This window comes from Vigna angularis, chromosome 10 (genome assembly GCF_016808095.1).
Source record: "Vigna angularis cultivar LongXiaoDou No.4 chromosome 10, ASM1680809v1, whole genome shotgun sequence".
Taxonomy (NCBI): Eukaryota; Viridiplantae; Streptophyta; class Magnoliopsida; order Fabales; family Fabaceae; genus Vigna; species Vigna angularis.
The window spans coordinates 21,029,616-21,054,040 of record NC_068979.1 but is presented as its reverse complement, the minus strand read 5'-3'; the positions used below and the strand labels follow the sequence as shown (position 1 = coordinate 21,054,040).

General features: G+C 33.8%; 3 protein-coding genes across 4 annotated transcripts; 1 reads left to right on the top strand and 2 right to left on the bottom strand.

The window, feature by feature from the left end:
* Positions 1-5,505: 5,505 nt before the first annotated feature.
* On the top strand, positions 5,506-9,292 carry LOC108320061 (probable glycosyltransferase At5g03795). Its single transcript, XM_017551399.2, has 6 exons — positions 5,506-5,830; positions 5,912-6,265; positions 6,813-7,099; positions 7,647-7,879; positions 8,617-8,774; positions 8,949-9,292. Exons 1-6 carry the CDS (start codon positions 5,711-5,713, stop codon positions 9,048-9,050), a joined length of 1,254 nt encoding a protein of 417 aa, XP_017406888.1. The 5' UTR covers positions 5,506-5,710; the 3' UTR covers positions 9,051-9,292.
* Positions 9,293-10,306: 1,014 nt separating this feature from the next.
* On the bottom strand, positions 10,307-12,706 carry LOC108320069 (pentatricopeptide repeat-containing protein At5g65570). The gene has a single exon (XM_017551409.2). It carries the CDS (start codon positions 12,583-12,585, stop codon positions 10,558-10,560), a length of 2,028 nt encoding a protein of 675 aa, XP_017406898.1. The 5' UTR covers positions 12,586-12,706; the 3' UTR covers positions 10,307-10,557.
* A 3,303-nt stretch (positions 12,707-16,009) lies between these two features.
* LOC108320080 (KH domain-containing protein HEN4) lies at positions 16,010-22,225 on the bottom strand. 2 transcript variants are annotated; one of them, XM_017551420.2, is made up of 7 exons: positions 21,362-22,213; positions 20,003-20,428; positions 19,551-19,826; positions 18,775-18,972; positions 18,589-18,668; positions 16,770-16,881; positions 16,010-16,385 (listed from the first exon to the last, which is right to left on the bottom strand). In XM_017551420.2, exons 1-7 carry the CDS (start codon positions 21,944-21,946, stop codon positions 16,245-16,247), a joined length of 1,818 nt encoding a protein of 605 aa, XP_017406909.1. In that variant the 5' UTR covers positions 21,947-22,213; the 3' UTR covers positions 16,010-16,244. The 2 variants fall into 2 exon arrangements, with proteins under 2 accessions (XP_017406909.1, XP_017406910.1); XM_017551421.2 differs by lacking the exon at positions 16,770-16,881 and having other exon boundaries at positions 16,166-16,385; positions 21,362-22,225.
* Positions 22,226-24,425: the final 2,200 nt, after the last annotated feature.

Here is a 24,425-nt window from a genome sequence, read left to right as displayed (position 1 = left end):
AAGTGTGTGAACCAAATATGAGATGAGATTATGATTTTGGAATTTGAACGAGCGTTCCAAGGAGGAACGTCTCTATGAATGATTATGATGAGTTGTAAAGTGTGACCATGGTAAAATCGCTGATGGCTGATCATCCTGATATTCCGTGAGTACTCTTCTCAGGTAGAGGAGAGTAGGTCATGCGTGGGAATGGCAGGAGGCCCTAGCCCTATTGAGTACTTTGAGGCTGATAGGGTTAACCTCGGTTGGCAGCTGATGAGGGTCCCAGTTACTACACCAACTGGGTGCATGAACGCCTGCGGTTACATGGATTCACACAGTCCGGACGGTCGGTCTTAGGAGAGTTTTGGATGAATCATATTATGCTTCGATGTATTGATGCATGTCTTGTGTGTTAAATTCGTATGTTAAACTGTATGTGATATGTATGAATTAAATTACCTAAGCTTACCTTTGCAAATTTCCTTGTGTTGTCTACTATTTATGTACGTCCGTCCTGTCAATGCAATGATCATCCGTTGTGGATGTGAGCAGATGGAGAGGCGCCACTTGAGGCTTTACTGGAAGAAGAAAATTTGGAGGACGCCAACCTAGTCGAAGTGGAAGTTAAGGCCGAGCAGTAGATCGCTCGTTTTTGCAGTTGTTAATAGTTTTGTTTATGTTTTAGGACGTTCGGTTACTTATGTTGTAAAACCGTTCGTTGTTAGCGTTCGCTATTTTTGGGACTCGACGTTGTAACGCTGTACTCCTAGCCGTTTGGCTTGTGTTCTTGTTTAGCTGTAAAAACTGTCGACTGTTTACTGTTAATTGTAATTAATTCTAATTAATGGTAATTACTATTTATTGGGATGTTACATATTTCCTCAATTATTTCAAGAGAACAAAAGCTTATGATATTAAAACAAGAAAGTGCGGTGATGAGAGAATATGTCTATAAGTTTGAAAAGCCAGAAAAGTTTTATACTTTCTTTTATAATTTGAGGATGAACCTACTTTTCGAATTGAGAAGAATAGTAAGAATATTAGAAATTTATGATTTTTCTATATTTATTCGGGATTTTCAAACCTTAATCAAATAAAAAAAAACATAATGAGGAAAAACTCTATTATCCCCATCCATGGAAATCCTAATACATTCACTTTTTTTTTTCAAGAAATTCCAAACAAACCTCTGAATAACTATATGAGGTGTCTTAAGTGTGGATAAAATCATTATGTTAAACATTGTCACATTAAAGTAATTAGATATATTTTAAGTATGGAAAACCTAGACATGTGTTACCCGAACGCGGGTAATCAAAACCATATTTCAATCCTTCTACACTCAAAGTAAGACCTTCAACAATAGGAAGAGTTTGTAATATGATTGGAACTGAAGCCACTCAAAACGATTATTTGATTCAAGATATGTCTTTCATTAAAGGTCAAATTATAGATGTATTGTATGACCAAGGTGCACCTCATTTACTTATTTTTTATGATTGTGTTCAACATATATATTAATTATCAGTTTCCTTCAAAAACGTTAACAAGTAAATTCCTAATTTCCAATAAATTTGTTTAGATTGTCGTCTATTAATTGAAAATAGAAAATTTCATATAAATTTAATATGGCTACCTTTGATGCAATTTAATGTAATATTGGATATTGACTAATTATATTCTAGTTAAGTTCTTATGCAAAACAATTATAATATTTTACAATTTTAAAGATATTTTGAATTTACCTACTAACTTGATAATAAGTCTTCAAAGAATGAAATTCAATAATATTTGTTATTGTCTTCCGTGAAAAGAAAATACGAAGTCGATTTAAGAAATATAACAATTGTTTAAAGTTTTTCATAATTATATTATTGGTTTACTATTTAGAAGAGATATTGAATCTTCAATAGGTTTGAAACCTAGAACTGGATCAATTTTAACACCACCATATAAGATGTCATGTTTTGAAGTAATTAAATTGAAGAAACATTTATAAGAGTTATTTGAAAAATATTCATTATTCATACTCTATAACTCCTATTTTGTTACTAAAAATAAGAAAAAAAATTTAAAATGTATGTAGATCATCATCACTTAAATAAATTCATCATAAAGAATAAATACTCTCTTACAGAATAAATTATTTTATAAATCAACTAAAAAAACCTCTATATTTTCTAAAATAGTTTAAAGCGAGAATGTCATTATTTTATATAAACAAAATCCCTTTTTATTACCCTTTTTATTTTATCTTTTGCCTAATATGTGAGTTTTTTATTTTTATATATGTTTAAAATTGCAACATCTCATTTTTTTTAATAGTAAAATACTATTAAAATGAAATATTACATATATGATAATAGAACTATTATAAGAAAAATAAACTTATGAATGACAAGATCTACACCTATAGAATCATAACCTGTAGAATCATCTAACTTCTTAACTTATCACTCTCACCTCTCGCTGAAGCAACTACAAAGAATATCTCCCTTAATTCACATCATTAAGGTGATCATCGCAAAAGAGAAACATATACAAAAAAAACAGACAACACAAAAGCAAGAGTAAGCTAAAGTACTAAACGATCATACATACATTTTTAAAACAATAGTAATACACATCCATATTATAACTCAAACAACACATAACATAATTCCCATCAACCTTGAAAAATCCCAAACTATTTGGATAGATGTATTGATGTCAGACTCATGGGGAACCTGCACCCGTGTATGGTGGAGCAACCTGCTCATAAATAATAATAACCACATCCTCAACCATCACCAATAATGTCATACACCGAGGATAATCCGTCAAACATCTATGGTCAAAACTAGTGACCATAGACTAGGACCTCTTGCTACTCTCCACGATATAATCACTCATCTCTATAGGAGATGGGCTTATTGAGAGTGTCATGATCATTCCTCAATCCAGAAGTTCGTACTTCAATACATAACACAACATAACCAACTTAGGATATTCCTCCTTTGAATTCCTTTCTCACATGATACATAAAATCCATACCTCACATATTACTTGAACATCATCATCACATCTCATACATAATCATATTCATATACATATACTTTACACAAACATTGCATATTATCACTTGAAACATCCAATTATACATTAAACAACCAGAAACATCATTATAAGTCATCAGAAGTCACATAATAGCACAAATTTTCTTTATATCATCTTGATACCCACATTAGGTAAGAAAAACAGCTTGTAAACTCTCACCAACAGCTTTGGAAGGGTCCAAAACCTCCTAAAATGACCTAAAGAACGTCCAAAACTGATATATCAAACTCTGAAAACCTCCTTAAAACTGGTGTAGTGGCGTTCAGGGGCGCCCAGTGGCACTTGGGCGCCCAAGGCTGGCGCTTAGTGCCCTAGCCATTGGAAAAAGATGCTCAGCGCCCTGTTTGGGCGCTCCGGCGCTGTCAGCAAAAACATACGCTTTTTAGACCACTTGTACACTTCTCCCACAACTTTGAAAGGTTCCTAGGACCTTCTAAACACCCTAAAACATATGATAATTGTTCCCTAACTCAAAAGACTAATCAAACCCAACTTAACACCTTAAACCATACCAAACTCAATTTTATACCTTCCAACACCCAATTTCTACAACTAACAGCTGGAACAAGTCCTAATAGACTCACAAACATATTACAAACCTTCCCTCACCTTTAGCCCATACCTTCTAATTTGCATTCTCACTAGTTCAAACCCCTAAATTACACATAAAACCATGCAACCACACCCTCACAACTACTATGTTGCATAATGCACCACATTTTACTGGTTTTAACACTCCAACAAGTATTAATTGATCAAAACATCAACCCCAAACATCAGGCTTCTCTCCAAAACCATTCATTTCGAAATTCACTACTCAACCCCTCCCCCCCCTATTTGACCAAAAACATGCAAAGACTCTCATATTTTACTACCTCAAGGTTCAACGAAAATTCTCAAGCCAATTATAACATCAACTTCACCATTTCAAGCAATCACAATAGGCACAATCAACAAACAACTTCAGTAAAGCTCTTTTAATATCATATAAATAATTTTCTAATCAAATTCACACAATCATGCCATAATACAACATAATTTCAACAAGCTCAATCCATCAATTCAATTAATCATACTAACTCATATTATCAATATACTTAAAACTTAAAAACAAGGTATTTAGTTTCTCTTATCTCTTTAGAACTAACTAGCTTTAGAGAACCTGACTCTGCTCCCTCAGGTCAAAGAGACCAAACAGCACCTACAGACTGCAAAAATATGATTGGGTATACCATTAGAACCTTTGATCAATAGAGTACCTAAGGAAAAACTCAAACCTTACATGCGTCAAGAAGAAACTTCACATTCATTGAAGAACATGAAACTAGAGAAAATGATAGAAAATTGACTTACTCTATTTGAGAAACTGACTGAGTAGATTTGAAGATCTCACCGTGAGGATCACACAGGCGGTTTTCGATCTGCAAACAGATAAATAGAGTGTAAGAACCCTTAGAGAGAAGACAAATAACTATAGAAAAATAGTTTCAAGAGAGATTGTGTGTTTTAAAAGAATGAAACTCGTTTATAACAATTCTTTTTATATTAAAACATTTTAATATTAAAATAATTGAGTCTCATTATTTTTAACTCACTACCACTTCTAAAATACGATTTTCTAGGTCTTCACAAAAATTATTAAAGATTTTTTTTTCAATTTAAACTAAATTATTTAAAAATAATTCTTTAAAACATAAATTCAAAGAAAAAATAGTTTGAATATAATTTAACTAAAATTACTTAATAAAATATCACTACAGATATTTTTTTTCAAAGAAATTGATATAATATAAGTTTTTTTTTTAAAAAAGTAATTTCTATTTATTTTAATGAGTTTAAATAAAAATAAGTCTCCGCAATGAGATTCTAAGCAATTTTTTCTTTATTAATGTTTCTGTTAATAATAATTTTACTTTTATCACTTGATTTTAAAATAACTATTTAAATAGAAACCATCAACGAGTATGAGATACATGTTAATTGAAAATTAAGATATAAATAATCTAAATAATTATGGTCTCAACAAATGCAGAACTAAAATTAAGGATACTCATTATATATATATATATATATATATATATATATATATATATATATATATATATATATATTCTTTTTTTTTCCTCCATAAGTAAGAAACAAATATGAAAGAAGAAAATATGCATTATCAGACTGTAAGATTAAGAAAGAACGAACACAAAATTACAGGAAGCAAAGTAAGAATAACTTCTAAAATCAAATACGACCGAATATAAATGAATTTAAAATGCATCTCAAATATTAATTCTATTAAAAGTTAAATTTTGTTTAAACAATTTGTTTTTAGTATTACTCAAATATAAATCATATTACTAACTTAAAAAGAATAATAAAGTGGAGTTAGTGAATTAAACAGTAATGTAAGTTCTAAAAAGAGAAAATTAGATTAGCGAGAGCCAGCGAAGCATTTGCATAGGAAAATGGTAGGAGTGAGAAAGGAAGGTTCCAAGCCTCAAATCGCAGATTTCATCTCCTTCTGCTTCATCTCTTACTCTCATCACATCACTCGAATCTAACCGCACAGACTGATACATTCATAGATCAAAATCAAAGGTAAGAAAACTTCGCAGCAGGGTTGAATCCAATACTGATTATGACGGGGAAGCAACAATCCTCGTTCTTCTCTCTGCGAGGTTCTCTCCTGTTCCTCGCAATCCTCACCCTTCTCTCCTTCACCTACCTCGCTCTCAGATACTCCACCCCGCCACCCCAGGTACCCATTTCTCCTGTTTCTCCCACCCCATTTTCCAATTTCACATTTTTCACCGCTTTCTTGATTACCCTTTTGCTCTAGGTTTCCAAGTTCTCCGTCACGAAGCTCAACGACGCGCGGGGAACCGGGAAAGAAGAGGAGTGTGGAGGAGGAGGAGGAGGAGGAGAAGAAGAAGAAGAACTGTATTCGGACACGTTTCACTCTCCGCGTGTGTTCAAGCTGAACTACGAGGAGATGGAGAAGAAGTTCAAGGTGTATATATACCCTGATGGGGATCCCAACACGTTCTACCAGACGCCGAGGAAGCTCACTGGGAAGTACGCCAGCGAGGGCTATTTCTTCCAGAACATCAGAGAGAGTCACTTCCGCACCGAAAACCCCGATGAGGCGCACCTCTTCTTCATCCCCATCTCGTGTCACAAGATGCGCGGCAAGGTATTTTCTTTCTCTTTCTGCATTCTCTTTTGTTGAGATCTGGGTAGAATGGTAGGAGAATGTTAGATACTTCCATGCATTGCCGGGGTGTAGTAAATGTGGATTGATAGTTAAAAGGGAAATTGTTGGAGATCTTGTATTGGTTAGTGATATGGTCAAAATGGTGAATATAAGTGGGGGGACTTCTTACTTCACGAGCTGGCTTGGGGTTAAGTCCAAAATCAAAATTCAAATATGGTATCTAACCTATCTTATAGTTGTTTGTTTGGCCACCTGTTATTAAAGTCTATACAATGGTTGGTGTTTGACCTCTCAAATGACTTGTTTTTAGACCATCTATAGATGTCTAGTTTTACAAAGTCTAGACTCGAGATATCTAGTCATGGGGGAGATGTGATAAAGATCTCGCATGTAGGTTCAAACTAAAAATTATAAAGAAAGTTATGAATGCAGATGAAAGATAGATAAAATTATAAATATCATCCCATATTGGATGGTTAAGTGACTGCTTCTAGGGGGAATTTGGTCTCATGTTTGTGTTATGCAGGGCACGTCTTATGAGAACATGACGATCATAGTACAAAATTATGTGGAGGGCTTGATATCCAAATATCCTTATTGGAACAGAACCTTGGGTGCTGATCACTTCTTTGTCACTTGTCATGATGTTGGTGTGAGGGCAACGGAAGGTCTTGAGTTGCTTGTGAAAAATTCCATTCGAGCAGTCTGTTCCCCCAGCTATGATGTTGGATTTATTCCTCACAAAGATGTTGCTCTGCCTCAAGTGCTACAGCCTTTTGCTCTTCCTTCTGGGGGGAATGATGTAGAAAACAGGTGACGTTTTTCAAGTCATGTGTGGCTCCAATTTAGTTTCATTGCTTGCTGGGGAATTGGGGAATATTAGGTTTTGGGGATTGGATTTTCGGTTTGAATGAATTATCGTCCAGCTTTTGGAGGGTTTGTTAATCTTTTATGGTCAGAGTGATGGAAGTTACTTGATATTTCTCATAATGTTCAAAGACCTTTATCAGACTCTGGCTCATGAACCTCAAGTCTTTATTTATAATATGCTGCAATTGCTCTTTAGTTTCTGGTATCCTGGGTAAACACTATTTATGCTGTGGATCTTAAAAACCTTCCGTGGAGTACACACTGCTTGGCAAGAGCTTAAGACAAGAAAAATGCCAGTAACCTCCATGTTGCAACAAAATGCTATTCTGAGTTTCAATATTTTTTATCCTGTTCAAGAGACCGGTTTTTATTTGTTTAATGTAAATAGTACAAAAAATGAATATCGAGTCTACATTTCCAGCCACAGAATTAGTAAGGATGCTTAGCTAATTTCTTTCATAAGCTTAATTAATAAATCTGTGGTTTGCAGGACTCAACTTGGATTTTGGGCTGGTCATCGTAACTCTAAAATTAGAGTTATTCTTGCACGTGTGTGGGAAAATGACACAGAACTTGATATTTCAAACAACAGAATTAGTAGGGCTACTGGGCATCTAGTGTACCAGAAGAGATTTTACAGGAGTAAATTTTGTATATGTCCTGGTGGATCCCAGGTCAATAGTGCTCGAATAGCAGACTCTATCCATTATGGGTGCATCCCTGGTAAGATAATCCCTTCTGTTGATTTTTTCCCTTTTGATTTTATAGTTGTGTATTCAGCTTCTTAGAATTGCATACCTGTAGGACTGAAGGTACAAGTATATAATAACCAAATACCTATTGTCTAGTGGTTTTTATCATTTTTCATGGATGGTGAGAGTGGTTGCATATTTCTTGTGTCTATTGAGAAACATTTGCAAACCCTATCCTTGTCTATACTGATTATTCAATCTTTGGTTGCTTCTATCACACCTAAGATTGGATAGTAGAATTGAAACTTTATTGTGGGATGATAATTGAGTGTCCGATTTATGGGGGTTCGATAATCAATTAACTGTCTTTAACTATATACAAAAATAGTTTAATTTGGAAAGGATATTTAATACGTGGAATAATAGCTGAACCCTTTTATTGTTGTGGACTGTTGGAGGTAGTGGAGGTTGTAATACAACCATTGAATTGTGGAATTGGGGCCCAGGGACCAATTTTAGGATATGCTCTCTTGCTCCACCTGTCTAATCTTCTTGTTAAGGTCAAATTCAGTAGAAGCCATGTGTAAACAGATTACACATACACTTCACCTTAGCTTGTTAAAAAGAATTAAATAAGGATATTGTAAATGACATTTGAGCTGTAACTTGGTTTTGAATAAATTTGTGTTCTGCTTTGATATTCTTGCATTTGGGACAGGATTATTTAGACTACTGTACTGACCTATAGCTGCTTATGTTGTTTTGCAGTGATATTGTCAAATTACTATGACCTTCCTTTTAATGATATTCTTGACTGGAATAAATTTGCTGTGGTACTCAAAGAGAAAGATGTATACCAGCTTAAACAAATCCTCAAAAATATATCAGATGCCGAGTTTGTTACACTTCATTATAATTTGGTAAAGGTATAAATCCTCTCATTACTTTATATAAAATATATATATTAGTAAAAGATTTTAGTTTTGTGAACCTTTGCTTATAATTCAGAAAAACCTTCGTTTGGTCGGTAAAATTTTTCATTGTCAATTGAATTATTGTTTTTATATTGGAGCTCACATAAAGTTGCTTCATGCTCTCAGGTTCAGAAACATTTCCAATGGAATTCACCCCCAATCACATTTGATGCTTTCCATATGGTTATGTATGACCTCTGGTTACGCCATCACACGATCAAATACTGATATTTAGACTCACTCTAAAACACTCTTGTTTTGTATACAACTTACAGTTTTAGCAACCGAGAGAGCACTGTAAATAGCCAATTACAGTTTTGTATACAGCAGCTGGCTTATTCTATATTCTTGCACCCACAACATTTCGGTTAATTTGTTATTTGTTTGCGGTAAGGCTTTGTTGGGTTGAAACTAATACATAGCCAAGCCACTAAGGCTGGTGCAATTGTTCAAGTTGTTCAAAATCCTAACTAGAACATGGGTCGGCTTGGCTTTCAATTGTAACACCTGACTGACTCGTGGTAGTTATTTAACTGTATGCTTACATATGTTTGGATAATATTACCCTGGAATAAAGGCCATCAGGTATTAGTAGTCATGCACTATCATTTTGGTCATCTAACTACAGTTTCATTACTGTCTAAACTTATACGATAGTTTGTGAGCATCGCAGTGATTTAAAGTTTCTTGGTTAACAGAATAAGAGTACGTTCCTTACAAGTATGCTCTTTCGATAAGCTTTGAAGGCATCTTATACTCTTATTTTGTTTGTTTTATAAATAAAGGAAATATTAATTATTCAAGAGTCTTAACTAGCATAGATATCGAATAAGAATTAAGGACTCAGAGATAATGAAAAAGCTTAAATTCTAATAGATACTTATTGTTAATGAAATATAAGTAATTTCCTTAAACTTTGTATCTTATAAAAAGTAAAGTCTCTAAAAGTAAGAAAAATATCATTATTAAATGGCAATCATTATCCTATTCATAGATTAAAAGCAACAACCCTAACCTACCCTAGGTCACTTTCCTAATTTGTATCATTTTCATTTTTTCACTCACTTTATAAATAAAGTCGGTTTTATATTGTTAAATTAGGTTTAAAGTCTATTTTTTAATATTCATACAATATCATCTTAACTACGAGGTTCTAACGGCTACTTACTCACATAATCTCAAACTTTTAGAACTGGCTCTATTGCATGCTGTTAATGACAAATATCAGCTAATCTACATCAAGTAGAGATCATTCACTGATTCACTATTTTTTACTTTAGTACAGAAAACATGCGTGTCTGGAAGATTATATCATACAGTACTCTTTTTTACACGGAACATTTATAGACATAAAATAATAATATTATTAAGAAAAATAAATAAGAGGAATGAAAAACAGATATTGATCATAAGCATCCCATTTGTTTCTACTTGAAAAATAGATGAAGGAACAAGAGCAAAATTAATTTATATACCACATTTGAGCATTCATCTATAACTGAATTAGGAATATTAAACCCAGAACTTCCTTGATGTAAAATTTTGATATTTACATCTTCATGGATGTATGGAAGTATTGAGCACAGATCTGTATGAATAACTAGTATTAAAAGTTATGATGAGAAAATGGACCAGATGAAATAATCATACATGGTTATACCTTCCCACGTTCTGTATGACCTGCTAAGAAAATTATTTTATAGAGAAGCTACGGAAAGGATATAACAAATGTGTTTCACCAGTAATCTTTACAGGAACATAAACCTCCTTTAAAATGATGGAATCTCTTTGCATCTCTAGCAATAATATATCTCCCAGTAAGTAAAGAAACAAATTTTATCCAACTGTGGCAATCCCCACAAACTCTAAGATTCTTAAAAATCCTGATAGTAGTAGTCCTACCAATAGTCTTCCATAAAGCAAAAGCTATTGCCAGTTTTTCACTATGATAATATAAAGAACTCATTTTCTTCTCTTCATCCAAATCCTGCAACACAAATCTGGTATCAGGATTATAACCCAGAATTTTGACCTTCTCTATTAATCCATGCAACATTTCAAAAATCTCATGAGCTCTTGGGTGAGACAAATCTCCAGCCATAAAAGTATGCACCTCTCTATCAATATCAAGCCAACTCATTGCAGGACTTTTCTTCAATTTCATATCTCTTATTGTGCTTTTCGTCTCAATCACCTGGTTCCATTTCCCAGCAGAAGCATAAAGATTTGACAAAAGGATATGTGTTCCCCCATCCTCAGGAGCAAGCTCAAGGATTTTTCTCATAACTTTCTCTGCCATTTCTACCTCTCCGTGAATCTTACATGTGTTTAGCAGTGTCCTCCATAGTACTACATCTGGATTTCTCACTTCCTCTATCAACATTGCAGCCTCCTCAAGTCTCCTTGATCGCCCTAGCAAATCAATCATACAAGTAAAATGGTCTCTTGTCAATTCAATTTTGTGATTATTCCTAATGGAGGAAAATATTCGGCATCCTTCTTCAACTAAACCTGCATTGTTGCATGCCACCAGAATACTAATAAATGTCACACCATTTGGCACAAGTCCCAATTTTTCCATTCTTTCAAATAGCTCAAGTGCTTCGTGCCCGAAACCATTTTGAGCATAAGCATAGATCATTGAATTGATAGCAACTACATCTAACTCAGTTAAAACGTCAAAAACATACCTTGCGTTCTCTACATTTCCACATTTTCCGTATAAATTAATCAGCGCTGCACCTGTATACTTATTTCCATCTAATCCTAGTTTCATGGTAATGGCATGCATCTGTTCCCCTACTTCAAGCATTGCAAGGCTCGAACATGCTTGAAGAATACTCGACAATGTGAAAGGATTTGGTCTTATCAAACAACGAATCATTTCCCTGAATATTGACACAGCAGTCTCCTCTCTCCCATTTTGCACAAGCCCCACCACAAAAGATGTCCATGTCACCTGATTTGCATAATCAAGCAGATTAAACACCTTTATAGAATCCTCAACTATGTTGCACCTTGAATACATGGTAAGGAGAGAAGTCTGTGAAGCCACAGATTCCAGGCCAGATTTAATTACAAGACCATGGATCAACTGACCATTAACTAAATCCCCTAGATTACCACAACTTATCAAGATGCAAGCAAGTGTATACTCATTAGGCTTAACACCTCTATAGACCATGTCCTCATAAACCTCTAAAGCTTCCCCATCAAGACCATGTTGAGCATAACCCACAATCAATGCTGTGAACAACACAACATCTTTCTCTAAAACACGGAGAAAAACCGAATGGGCATCCCTCATTTTATCAAACTTAGCATACATATCAACAAGGGCACTAGCAACAAACCCATCCTGGACCTCCAAACCCAAAACCACAGCCAACCCATGAGCCCTCTGGCCATGGCGTAGGAGACCCAACTGTGAAAACGCCTTATAGATGGCAGAGAAGGTGTAGGCATCGGGTAAAACACCCTCCACAAGCATGTTGCCATAGAACTCAACGGCTTCTTTGCACTTCCCATGATTGATATGAGAAGAAATCATGGAATTCCAAGTAACTATGTGTCTGTTGGTCAATTCATCGAACAACTTGCGTGCCTCAGCAAGGCTGCCGCATTTGATGTAGCCATCAATGAGCTTGTGGCCCAAGAATGAGTAAGAGAAACCGGATTTGATGACTTTGTTGTGAACTGCTCTGAGGGTAGTTAACGATTTTGTGTGCGCGCATTGGGCAATAAGAGAAGAGTATAAATTCATATTTTCATGCTGGACATTTTTATTATCTTCTTCAATGTATTTTTCAAAGATGTAATGAAGAAAAAAGAAACAACTTAAATTCAGGCTTATCCTCCACAACACTATTCCTATGTCTTTGGCATTTCTCAGTGTAATCAAACTAAAAAACGTAAACTTCCTCCCTTTATTTGTTAGTGTTGGTTTAAGATTATTTTATAGAAAATAAAAAATGCAAAAAACAAAATAAGATATTTATACGATTTTCTATTTCATTTCTACATCATAGTAAATACACACACACACACACACATATATATATATATATATATATATATATATATATATATATATATATATATATATATATATAAATTGAATAAAAATCTAAAATATAAGTGACCAAAAGAATAATGTTCTTTTAAAATTTGAAAATGGCAATCAAAGAAAAGAAATTCTTAAAAAAATATGATCTTACTTCTATATCTTTAAAACCTAAAATGTATTTAATTATTTTCTCATTTAATAAGCAAGAAAATTTGTAAAAAATACAAGATTACTAAACTTGGATTACATTACTATAAAAAGTGATTTTTTAACGTCCTACCTTTCTAAATTAGTTTCTTCCAAAGAGTATGTCTTTTAATTACAAAAAATAGTTCATTTTAATGTGTAAATTCAGAATTCGTACTTTGAGGAGTCAATTCTAAAATGTCATTAAGAAGAGATTAACTAGAAAATCCAGTCAGAATTTTTTTCTTTCATTTAAAAAACAGGAAGGAGAAATTTTTTGGGGGAAAAATTATTTGTAAACAACAATACAATTCAGAATTAGACTCCATGAAAGATGAATTTTAAACATAAATAGTGAACAATTCTATTTATGTAAATAAAGGGAACAGTACGCTGTTTTAAAAAACAGTGTTATTTTGATGAAAAAAAAATCTAAAAAAGTAAAAAAAAATCTAAAAAAGTACAAAACTGTGTATTTTAATTTTAATTATTCCTAATAAAATCTAATTCTTAATAGTTTATAACTAATAAAATAAGATATGATAAACAAAACATATTACCTCAATAAAATATATATATATATATATATATATATATATATATATAATAAAGAATAATTTAGGGTTTTTTTTGAAAAATCCTTATATCGATTAATTATTAGACGTCAAAGAAGATTTTTAAGTAATATTTTTGTCAGAGATGTTTCAACACCTAGTCCTCATCTGCTTACACAATAAAGTGATCATTGTAAAAGAAACAAAAACACCAAGAAAAATAATAGGATAAACTAATGTGCCAAAACGAGTTTTCATGAAACAAACATAAATATATTATCACCCATCACTTATACATAAAAACAACCATATCACATATAAAAACTCATTAGAATCAATTATATGGATACATGTCATTGATATTGGAACTCATCAGAGGTAAGCACCTGCGATGGTTTCTAGTCTCTATAGAACCTAATATCAAGAGGTTATCACCCAATTATTCACAAGATTAATTTCCTTTGTGCCTAAGATCAAACTCTAGTCCGCGTAGACTAAAACCTCATGATACTTTTCACAACATAACCCATTTTATTCTATTTGAGTTAATGGTTATTAGAGCTTCTGAATACCTTCTTATGGAATCTCACATGTCAATGCATACACTAAAGTCATCACCACAAAGAATTTCTCCTTGAAATTTTTTCAACATCATTACCACACATATCCACAAAATATCACTATCTCAATAAATCATCATAATACTCATGAACATACATAAAGTCTATTTAAGTCTATCTTAAATAGTGAAAGAAGAAAAACAAATCCAAAAATACACATTAGTGCTCAAAGGTGATGATGCCCTCGCTAGACTTCTCGCAAAAGATGACGTTCAATGCCATTACTCTTGTAAAAAGTTGTGCTCAACAACATCTTTCTTCTGCTCAGTGTCTTGGAACTAAATTGCTCAAGACTTGCAGTGCAAGATGGCGTTTAGCAGTGTCCTATTATCGCTTCGTGTCAAAGCATTTTCAAATTTCGGCGCTTAGCAATACAAAACTGACACTCAATGACCTCAAGCTAAAATGCTTCCAGACCTTCACAATAAATTGGCGCTTAGTGCCAGCCTGCCATCGCTCAACACTATATGAGATATCAACAAATGAAATTATGTGATTCAAAGAAAATAAAACTTGTTCAAACAGTCAAATTGATATTCTCTTCTTAGTACTTTGGTCAAAAAGCAATTTTTAATGTTAAGGCACAAACTAATTAACTCAATTGTTCAGATTCTAAGTTCCTTAATCAACACAAAAAGTAACTAAGACATTCAACATGACAAATATTCAAAACAAACTAAATTCGGCAGATTAAATTTCATTATACAACTCAATCATGCAATTACAAATTTCAAGATATTTATAACTTAAAAGCAATGTAATTAGCTTTCCTTATCATACCAACAACTCACAAACCCTTAATCAACGAAACTCCTCACAACTTGCAAGATGTTTTATCTATACACATAAAAACATCACAAGAATGATATGGACATGCTCATCACTAAAATACGCATGTAAATAGAAGAAAACTCACATACAGCAGAAAAAAACCAAGAAAAATTAGTTGAAACTCAACTTATACGAAACAAAGAAAATGATTAGTCCAAATTAAATAACTCACCGCAAAAATCAATCATACAGTTTCGATTCTTCAATCAGACCAGTAGAAAGAAAAAACTCTTAAAAATATTAAAATATTTTAGAAGAGTAATTTATAAAACATTGAAATTCTATTTTTAATAAAACTACTTATATTAAAATCTTTTTAATATTAAAATAATGAAATCTCATTATTTTTAAACCACTATCACTACTAAAATATATTTGTTAAGTGTTTCAAATAACATTTTCTGAATTGAATCACCTAAAATATCAATTTTGTTTACGTCTTTACAAATAAAATTTTCTTGATTGTTGTAAGTAACTCGTTATTTAACTCATTTTTAATTAAACATGATAAACAAATTAATAATTATGTCACTTAAATAACAAATAAAATTAACCGATAAAAACTTAATAAAAATTAATATTAAATACTTAATTGACCAAACTTTTTTAGTAAAAACTAAATTCAAAATAACTAAATTTACAAAAAAAACTTACAACTTAATTATGTGTGACGAACAGCAAGAGCAAGTTATGACTCTCCGAGTACATTGTAGCATAGGAAATACAATGGAGAATGGTTGGAATATCATATGCTGGTTATCTTTTAGAATAAGTTTACCAATTCATTATTCATTTATTTGTCAAACAAAATTAAAAGTCATCCTTTTATTCTAATTTTTCTTGTTTATTCAAACTCCATTAGAAACTAGGAATATAAAAATATATAAAATGAGTCGAGAGGAAAAGGGATGAGGATGAATAGAATATAAATGAGGTGTTGGAGAAAAATTTTACTGTGATGAAGCTTGAATTAAAAGGGAGAGTGGGTTCGTAAGAGAACAAAATCTGTGTTTATAGAGCGAATACAAAGGAGTTAAGCATCATGATCTTTAAGGAAAACAGTGAATCCATATTAACAAGGTGAAGGTTGTTTTGTTTGTCTGTCGTGTGAAACATCTATGTACACCATTCATTGCACCAACTGATGATGAAATGCTGCTTTTGGTCAGCTTACTTGTCCCGTTTGAATAAAAGCTTGAAGCAAGCTCTGTGCTGCAAAGGTTTGATCAGGTGTCCCAGATATCACAACTTTCCCTCCACTTGTACCAACCGATGGATCATAAACCGTTACAGTTGCACCTGAAATCTGCTCCCAGAACAACACTCAACACATTAATGCCAACATCATTGTAAAACCATTTCAGCAATCTTGAAACTTGGAACATTGTAACCACAGACAAGACTTGTATTGTTTTCTGAGCACTAAAGTACATTAGGTCAGAAAAACATGTCAATTAATAAATATATACGAGATTTCCAAGTTAATCTTTGATAATGGCCAATATATTTACCATGGAGTCAAAGTTCCCTGGCCAGATATTATCAATAAAATGTATTTCCTAGGAAAGTTATTGATCAGAGACATCATTTCATCAAATTATTAAAAATCACATTGTTAATTAAGAAAACGTGAATATCCAACCAGAATTCACCTCAAATTATAATCTTTGTTAAGGAAATAATTAAGCACCTGTCTTATTCGATCCAGATTGCCACCATCTTCTCCATAAACAGAACCAAAGACATGTTCAGAAACTACTATCTCCACAGTAGTATTTGTCACCGTCGCAAACATGTTTCCTCTGCCAAAGGTTTTTATCAACCACAGGATGTGAGAAATATCACATGACAAAAAATGTTTTAACAAATTTAAACATTTTGCCTAACAAGCATATTAGAAAGTGAGTTTATGCCTAACTCATCCCCACAAAACCGGCTTGTAAGGTGAGGTTTGCACCTCATTTATATATTATAATTTGGAACGGCCCGATAGCGAGTGGAATAGAAGAATAGAATGCCCACTCAGAACTCGCTAGGATAGGCTCTAAAACCGGCTTGTAAGGTGAGGTTTGCACCTCATTTATATATTATAATTTGGAACGGCCCGATAGCGAGTGGAATAGAAGAATAGAATGCCCACTCAGAACTCGCTAGGATAGGCTCTAACCATGGCTCTGATACCATATTAGAAAGTGAGTTTATGCCTAACTCATCCCCACAAAACCGGCTTGTAAGGTGAGGTTTGCACCTCATTTATATATTATAATTTGGCCTTATCTCTAGTCGATGTGGGACTTCCAACAAAGCACTTTGTTGCTTATTTTATTAACTTGTGGTTAATATATATTATGGCATTGGGTTCAAAGTCAAATAATTGTGAATACTATATTTTTACGTTAAATTATCCTTTTTCCATTCCTTTTATTTATTATATCATTCAATTTGATCTATTTATATAATTTCATCAATTTACATCTATGAAATACTCTTTTATCTTTTGCCTCGACACTGAAAATAGTTTGGGCTCAGATATAAGAACTACCTTAAACATTTTTCAAAAATTTAAAGGACCAAAATTAATAATAATAATAATAATAATAATTATAATATTAATAATAATAAAAAATAAGTTATATTTATGTAATATTTAAACAGTTGTTTTTATTTATCTTAAAATTGTGTTAGAAAAATTAAAACAGTAATAAGAAAATAAAAATTGTTTTATATCCTAGTTTTAATCAGTTTGGATTGATTTAACTAATTCTTACTAGTTTTGAGATGAGTCATTGAAAGATAATAATCGATGGATGGATTGATTCTTGGTCAGACGGGTTGAATTGATTAAAAAAGTTATTGAAATAGGAACTTGACAAACAATAGATCAAGTACATGGAATAGAAAATACATAAAAATAAATAAAATGATCACAAATATCTTATAAAAGAAAGTATGAAATAGGTAAGAAAAATAAAATCAAATTTATCTAGTTAGCAAAAACAATAAATTAGTTAAATAAATAAAAAGATAAGAAACAAGAAATTAACTCTTTTTATCCTTCTTTTACTATTATTATTCAATTAAATCTTTCTTCTTCTAAAAATGCTCAATGTTGTCCTTCCATCTAAATTGATATTAACATGTTAACAAAATCAAATACAAGGACAATATAATTTTTTTTAAATAGAACGCTTTAAATATAGAAAGATCAAATTAAGTTAGATAATGAAAATTGAAAAAGAAAACCCCCTTATTCTACGTGTATGTATACTATTAATATGCCTATCTGCTTCATTTCTAAGCCCAGTCCAACATAAGATTAATCTCTAAAAGACTACCATGATACTATCACTTTCACAAATAACACAACAGCTCTCTCTAAATAAAATTTATTGGGCAAGAAACAACCTTCTACTATGTATCAAATGCCCCCCAACTTTTGGCAAGAAGAAGAAGAAAAAGGTGAAAAATAACGCCAAATAAACTTGGAGTCCATGCGGCATTATACTAACCTTCCACGTTCCAAATTCTCACTTAAATCTGTATGCATGTCTCCATTTTGTGATACTGTTTTAGCATGCAACCCTGCATTCTGCAAATATTAGAACTCCTAATCAATCTCCTCTTATGAGTTTGGAAGAATGAAAAGCTATAAAAGAAATTGGAAACCAATAAAACACAAAGGAGGTGAAGAATACCCGTCGCGGAAACCTCCCAGAAGGATAAGCAGAATTTCCTCGGGCAAAAAAAGGTTTACCCTTTACAGGTTCCTTGTTCACTTTCCAATTGGATTTCGGTCTTGCTTCAGCAACCACCCCATTCGCCGAAAGATTATCTCTGATTCTACAAGTGATTTTGTACAAGGCATCTTGTACACATCTGTACTCTCCAGTGATCTGCATGAAATCTCTCTAAGTGTAAACTTGACTAGAAGACAGTAACAAAAGACTGATGGAGCCATAATAAGAAACTCAGTCTATTCTGAGTGCTCAAATGCCTCAACCCAGCACAACAAGATAAGATATTTGTTATCAGTTAAGTCCCAAGTTCTCAACCTATGTCGGTACACGAAAGCATCAAACAACACCAAATACTAAGCAGATAGAACAAGGACTGGAAAGTTATTGCAGATTAACTATAAACTAAATACAATCATACAAAGGAATGCGCTTTTGTTGAAAGTAATAGATATTTTCCACATATTTATACTGAAATGCCTTTACATAAGCTGATCACAGATTCTGGCCAAGTATACATTTGTTAACTGTCTTGTACTATATTGGAGAATTTTAAATTGAAATCTTTGCATCAGAAAAAAAGTGTTTATTTTTAAATGAAAGGACATCAGCGTATGGAAACAGAATCGGGATCTAAAAATTATCAGCAGCTAATGGCATCAGGTAAATAAATTTAAACCCTTAAGAGATACTTTAAAGAAAAGTCAACTTGAATTGTATAAAATTAACAGGTGTACCTGTACCACCGCATCACCATCTGAAGCGCCACTAGGAATTGACTCTCCGTGCAAAATTTGTAAATCAGCCCCAGTTAGTTCTCTCAATTCTGAAATCACCTGACCTTCATTGCTGCTGAAGCAGTTTACTGTGCTTGCTGCAACTAGCAGCCTTGCAGTTACAGGTGATTCCATACTAGATACCGGGAGAAAACCCTTTCCAATGTGATCTTCAATAATTCTAGCAAAGACAAGAATAACGGCATCTTGTGCAGGAGAATTACAAGATTCAAGGTTCTGCTAAATCAACAATACAAATTATGAAAATCCAAAAATGTGTTTTCAAACAGATCTATCAAATGTATATGTCGTTGCATGAACACACATGCACATGAAAGAGGGAATACAAAACTGAAAACACTATATAAACATGAGTCAGTAGTGGCATGGTGCATCATTCTCATGTGACTGACCTCTACAGCAGAAATGGTGACAATGCGCTCGGCAGACTCGCTTAAAGGAGCTGTAAAGATAATAGAAGCACCTGTTTTGCTTTCCAGAGCTCTGACTATAGCCCCTCTTTTGCCAATCACGCTCCCAGCTACATTATTAGAGCAAAGGAGTCTGAACACAACTTTGTGCTCTGCTCCTTTTGAGTCACTGCCAGATGTTTCATTAGAGTTTGTGGTCCGTTCATATACAGATAAACCTTCCATGGAGGTTAACAATGAATTAAGGTGAGGAAAAAGTTCAGCATTGGGATCAGAGGATGATCTATCAGAAGAGCTAACAGTGGCTGTACTAGAAGAAACAGAAACTTTTGATAACGGGGGACAATCTTGAAGACAGTGAGATACAGCAATCAGCGCTTTCTTTACAGACAAAAGGCCACCAGTTATCTGTCAATCAAACAAGCTCCCAGATAAAGAAAAATACTTCCAAATAGTCATTGCTCAATGAAAAGTCTAAATTCCGAAGTTCATTAAAAGAAATCCCAAACATTAAACTAGGATCTATGATTCGCATGTTTAGATTTGTGCTAGACGATGAAATACAAGCTAATCTAATTTTAAATAAAAGTTCGTATTTTTATTTCACATTCAAGAATCGATGTTAGATCCAATGTTAATTCTAAATTGAAATAATTCTAATCAGCTTTTGAAAGAAAAAAACTTATACTAAAAATCAATTCTAACTTAATTTTAAAATAGCAACATCTACGCATAAATCCTATCAACTTCAAAGTAAGTTTAACCATCAAAATCGGTTTTACAATGACATAACATCTTTTTGTTGACATTTGGTGCCCCAGTTAAAATTCAGACAAACGTTGAGCACTGGATAAGGAAACAAAAAGTAGAAAGTATTACTGAAAGATAAAGAAGTATATTTATTATATCAGGAATATAAACATGTAGTAATTGAAAACATTGATATAGGACCCAAATCATATGCAGAAATTGCGGGCATACCGCATTCGTCTATGCAACAAAACACGTGTTCTCTCATGGTATCAGATGAAATCGAAGTGCAGGAAGTAGGAACAGAACAAAGAAGGTCGCCAACGTGATAGAGATTTTGAATGACAATTTACTTACTGGGAAAATAAATTCAGTGTTGACATTTGGCAGAGAAGCAAAGTCACAGATCAGATTCCATGAACTCTATTTTCGCATAAAGCGCGTCAATTCCCCCATGATTTCAAACAGAAAACTCAATCCACTCACACACACACAAGCACACATTGTAGCATGATTTTCATTCTAAAAGAACAATAACGAACGCGTTGACCAAAAAAAAGCACAAATTGTTACAAGAAAAAAAAAACTCACTTGAACTAACTCCTCGTCTTTGGCGGCGCAATGCGGAGGCGGGCAAACCCTAATTTTGGCACCACTACTGTTCCTAATGGCGGTGATGGTCTTCCCTCCTTTGCCAACAACAGCACCAATCTGCGAAGTGTGTGCAAGCAACTTGGAAAAGACCTCGCCGTTAACGGCTCTGTTAGAATTAATGCCTTTCTCGGCCTCCAGCTCCCAAACCCTCTCGAAAACCCTAACGACGGCTTCCTGCGCGTTGGAAACGTCGACCTCGCCGTCGCCGAGCTGGAGGCCCTTGCGGGGCGAGAGGGAGCCGATGACGAGGATAACGCGGTCCTCGGCACTGGCGGTGGAGTCCTCGCAGTGGATTTTGCAGGCGGTCTCGCGGCGGAGCTGGGAGACGATAGAGCCGGAGCTCCCGATGAGACCGCCCACGATGGAGGCGTGGCACACGAGGCGGAACGCGATCTGCCCCGGGAGCACCTTGAAGACGGGACGCTTGGACCGGTGGGGGTTGGCGGCGACCGTGCGCTTAGACGACGGCGTAGTTTCGTGGTGGTTGCGGTGATCAGCGTCGGAAGTGGTGGGGTCTTGCATTGCGTGGCTTAGTGGTTCCAGCGTGGGACCTTGTTTTCATGAGTTGGCATGCGTGAGCAGAGTGAGTCACTTGGATCGGAAGGAAGGGACAAGGAGAGTGAGGAGTAGTACAAGAGGTTAACGATTGTTTTGCCACTGATTTTATGGAATGGAAGCATCGCGGAAGAGGTTCAAAGATGGTGGACCTCTTTTTACTATTTTTTATTCATCTTTAGTTTATGTTAATGCCCTAAATAGTGTCTTGTAACTGTTGGAGTCGCCCTGAAATCAACCCAATTCTCGAGGTAAGAAAAAGTGCTTCCATTTACTGATTCGAATCTGAATCTGGAATCTCCACTTTAAAGTTCGTTGTTTGCTTCCTTCATTCTCTGGGTTTCATCCCATGTAAATTGGTGTTTTACTGTCAGAAGGAAAATATTTTTCTCATTTTTAGACACAAAAAACATGATAACATTCCACACGAAAATCTTTTTTGAACACGTAAATTATGACACGAGAGAAATTAAGCGAAAAAACATTAATATTATAGCATGCATGATGTAAATGGATAAAAGAGATAAGAAAGTTTATAAACATTGGAGCTTTGTTCGAAAAATATTTTTTTACTTTCTACCATATTAAGAATAAAAGTTTAGACAAGAATAGATTAATATTTTCTTGAAAATTAAGAATATAAAAAATATTAAAATTATAGTTGTATGATATATGGGATAGAACGAACGGTCAACATTCACAACCGTTTGGTCTGCTACTTTTGTCAACGATCAAAACAGATCAAATGTTAGATCGGCACTTAAGTTATTAATGTTGGACTTGCACTTAAGTTATTATATTGGGCCAATGATATGGACAAGAGTGTTGCTCCCTCCACCACCCCAAGTGGTCCTGCACCTCCCCATTATTTTCTTTTATTCCAAAAATACTCTACACATCCTCACTATTTTCTTTTATTTCAAAATTACCTTACACATCCCCACTATATTCAATAATCTTTCTCTTTCTCTCTCCACATTAATGGAGCAATTACATGGCTCAGATTTACACTTTCCCTTAGATAAGTTTGATTCAATCTTATTTTCACTATTCAATATATTTTTTTCTCTTCAAATTACTTAATAAATGGTAAAATTTTGTTCTAAATTTCTAGAAAAATGTTTATATATGTGTGTTTTTTTACATTTAATATCTATAATTTTTAACATTATATTATGTTTTAACTTGCCGACATGTTTGACTCAAATAACTTGAATAAAGTATTTAATTTATTAGATAAATAATATAAAAATATTATTAAATACTTAAAATATAAAAGAAAAATTATTTGTTAAAGATTTGGAATTTATTTAGTTCTTTCGTTATTATAAAGTTAGTATATAATAATAATAATAATATATTATTTACTATTAATATTATTATGTTTATTATTTTGTATTTGCATCTAACTTTTAAGTTTATAAAATGGAAGTGGTAGAAGCACTAATATTGGAGTTTCCTCTGAATTTTATATTTTGCAATATATCACAAGTTTAAATCTAAGCCATATGAATGCTTCATTAATGTAGAGAGAGAAAGAGAAAGATTGTTGAGGATAGTGGGGAGGTGTAGGGTATTTTTGGAATAAAAGAAAATAATGGGGAGGTGTAGAGTATTTTTGGAATAAAAGAAAATAGTGGAGAAGTGCAGAAGCACTTGGGGTGGTGGAGGGAGCAACACCCTATGGACAAATAAACAACTGATAAATTAATTAAAGATATTGATAATTGATTGTAGGATAAGGAAGTTGTTTATGAGTAACAGACCGAATCTAAAGTTAAGCTTGTTTTATTAGACCTATGCCAGTTTAGGATCCATGAAATAACTTATAAATAGAAGGCTAAGCCGCAAAGGTAAGCAGATTGAACTAATTATGAGTACTTACTCTATACTGAACATTATCAATATTATCACACCAGTCATTGACTTGAGCGTCGGAGTGCCCTTTTGTAGGTATCCTCCCCACGGCCCGAATAAGAAGAAACTTAGAGCACGGGATTCAGAGGTCAGAATATAAGAAGACTACGACAGAAAATGTGTGTTTCTAGGCCCAACATATGCAGAAACATTTTGGCGTCCACCGTGGGATCGAGAGAGAAGTAGAAGAAACCCAATGATGACCACGGGAAACATGGAGGAGCAACAAATCACCAGAGAGCTGATCAGAGATATGTAGACGTAGATGCAGGCGCAAGTGCAAGCACAATTGTTGGAGATGCAACGGAAGCACGAAGAGGAGATCGGGGCACTGAGAACGAAACATGCTCATGCCGAACAGTCCGCTCAATGTTCGACGTCTACAACCCAACGGGATCGCAACCGCGATAACGGCCAGGAGGCAAGTCGTAATCAACAACCATCCCACCACACCAACCCGAACGGTCGAGAAAGAAGGGAAGCAAATAATGGGATAACACATAACCCAACGCCTCTACAAATCGTTCAG

Coding starts and splice junctions, on each gene's coding strand:
- LOC108320080 (XM_017551420.2), bottom strand. CDS start 21,946: ATGCAAGACCCCACCACTTCCGACGCTGATCACCGCAACCACCACGAA. Junction 19,827..20,002: donor TCACCATTTCTGCTGTAGAG/GTCAGTCACATG, acceptor TTGATTTAGCAG/AACCTTGAATCTTGTAATTC. Junction 16,882..18,588: donor GAGAATTTGGAACGTGGAAG/GTTAGTATAATG, acceptor AACCTTTGGCAG/AGGAAACATGTTTGCGACGG.
- LOC108320061 (XM_017551399.2), top strand. CDS start 5,711: ATGACGGGGAAGCAACAATCCTCGTTCTTCTCTCTGCGAGGTTCTCTC. Junction 5,831..5,911: donor ACTCCACCCCGCCACCCCAG/GTACCCATTTCT, acceptor CTTTTGCTCTAG/GTTTCCAAGTTCTCCGTCAC. Junction 6,266..6,812: donor GTCACAAGATGCGCGGCAAG/GTATTTTCTTTC, acceptor TGTGTTATGCAG/GGCACGTCTTATGAGAACAT.
- LOC108320069 (XM_017551409.2), bottom strand. CDS start 12,585: ATGAATTTATACTCTTCTCTTATTGCCCAATGCGCGCACACAAAATCG.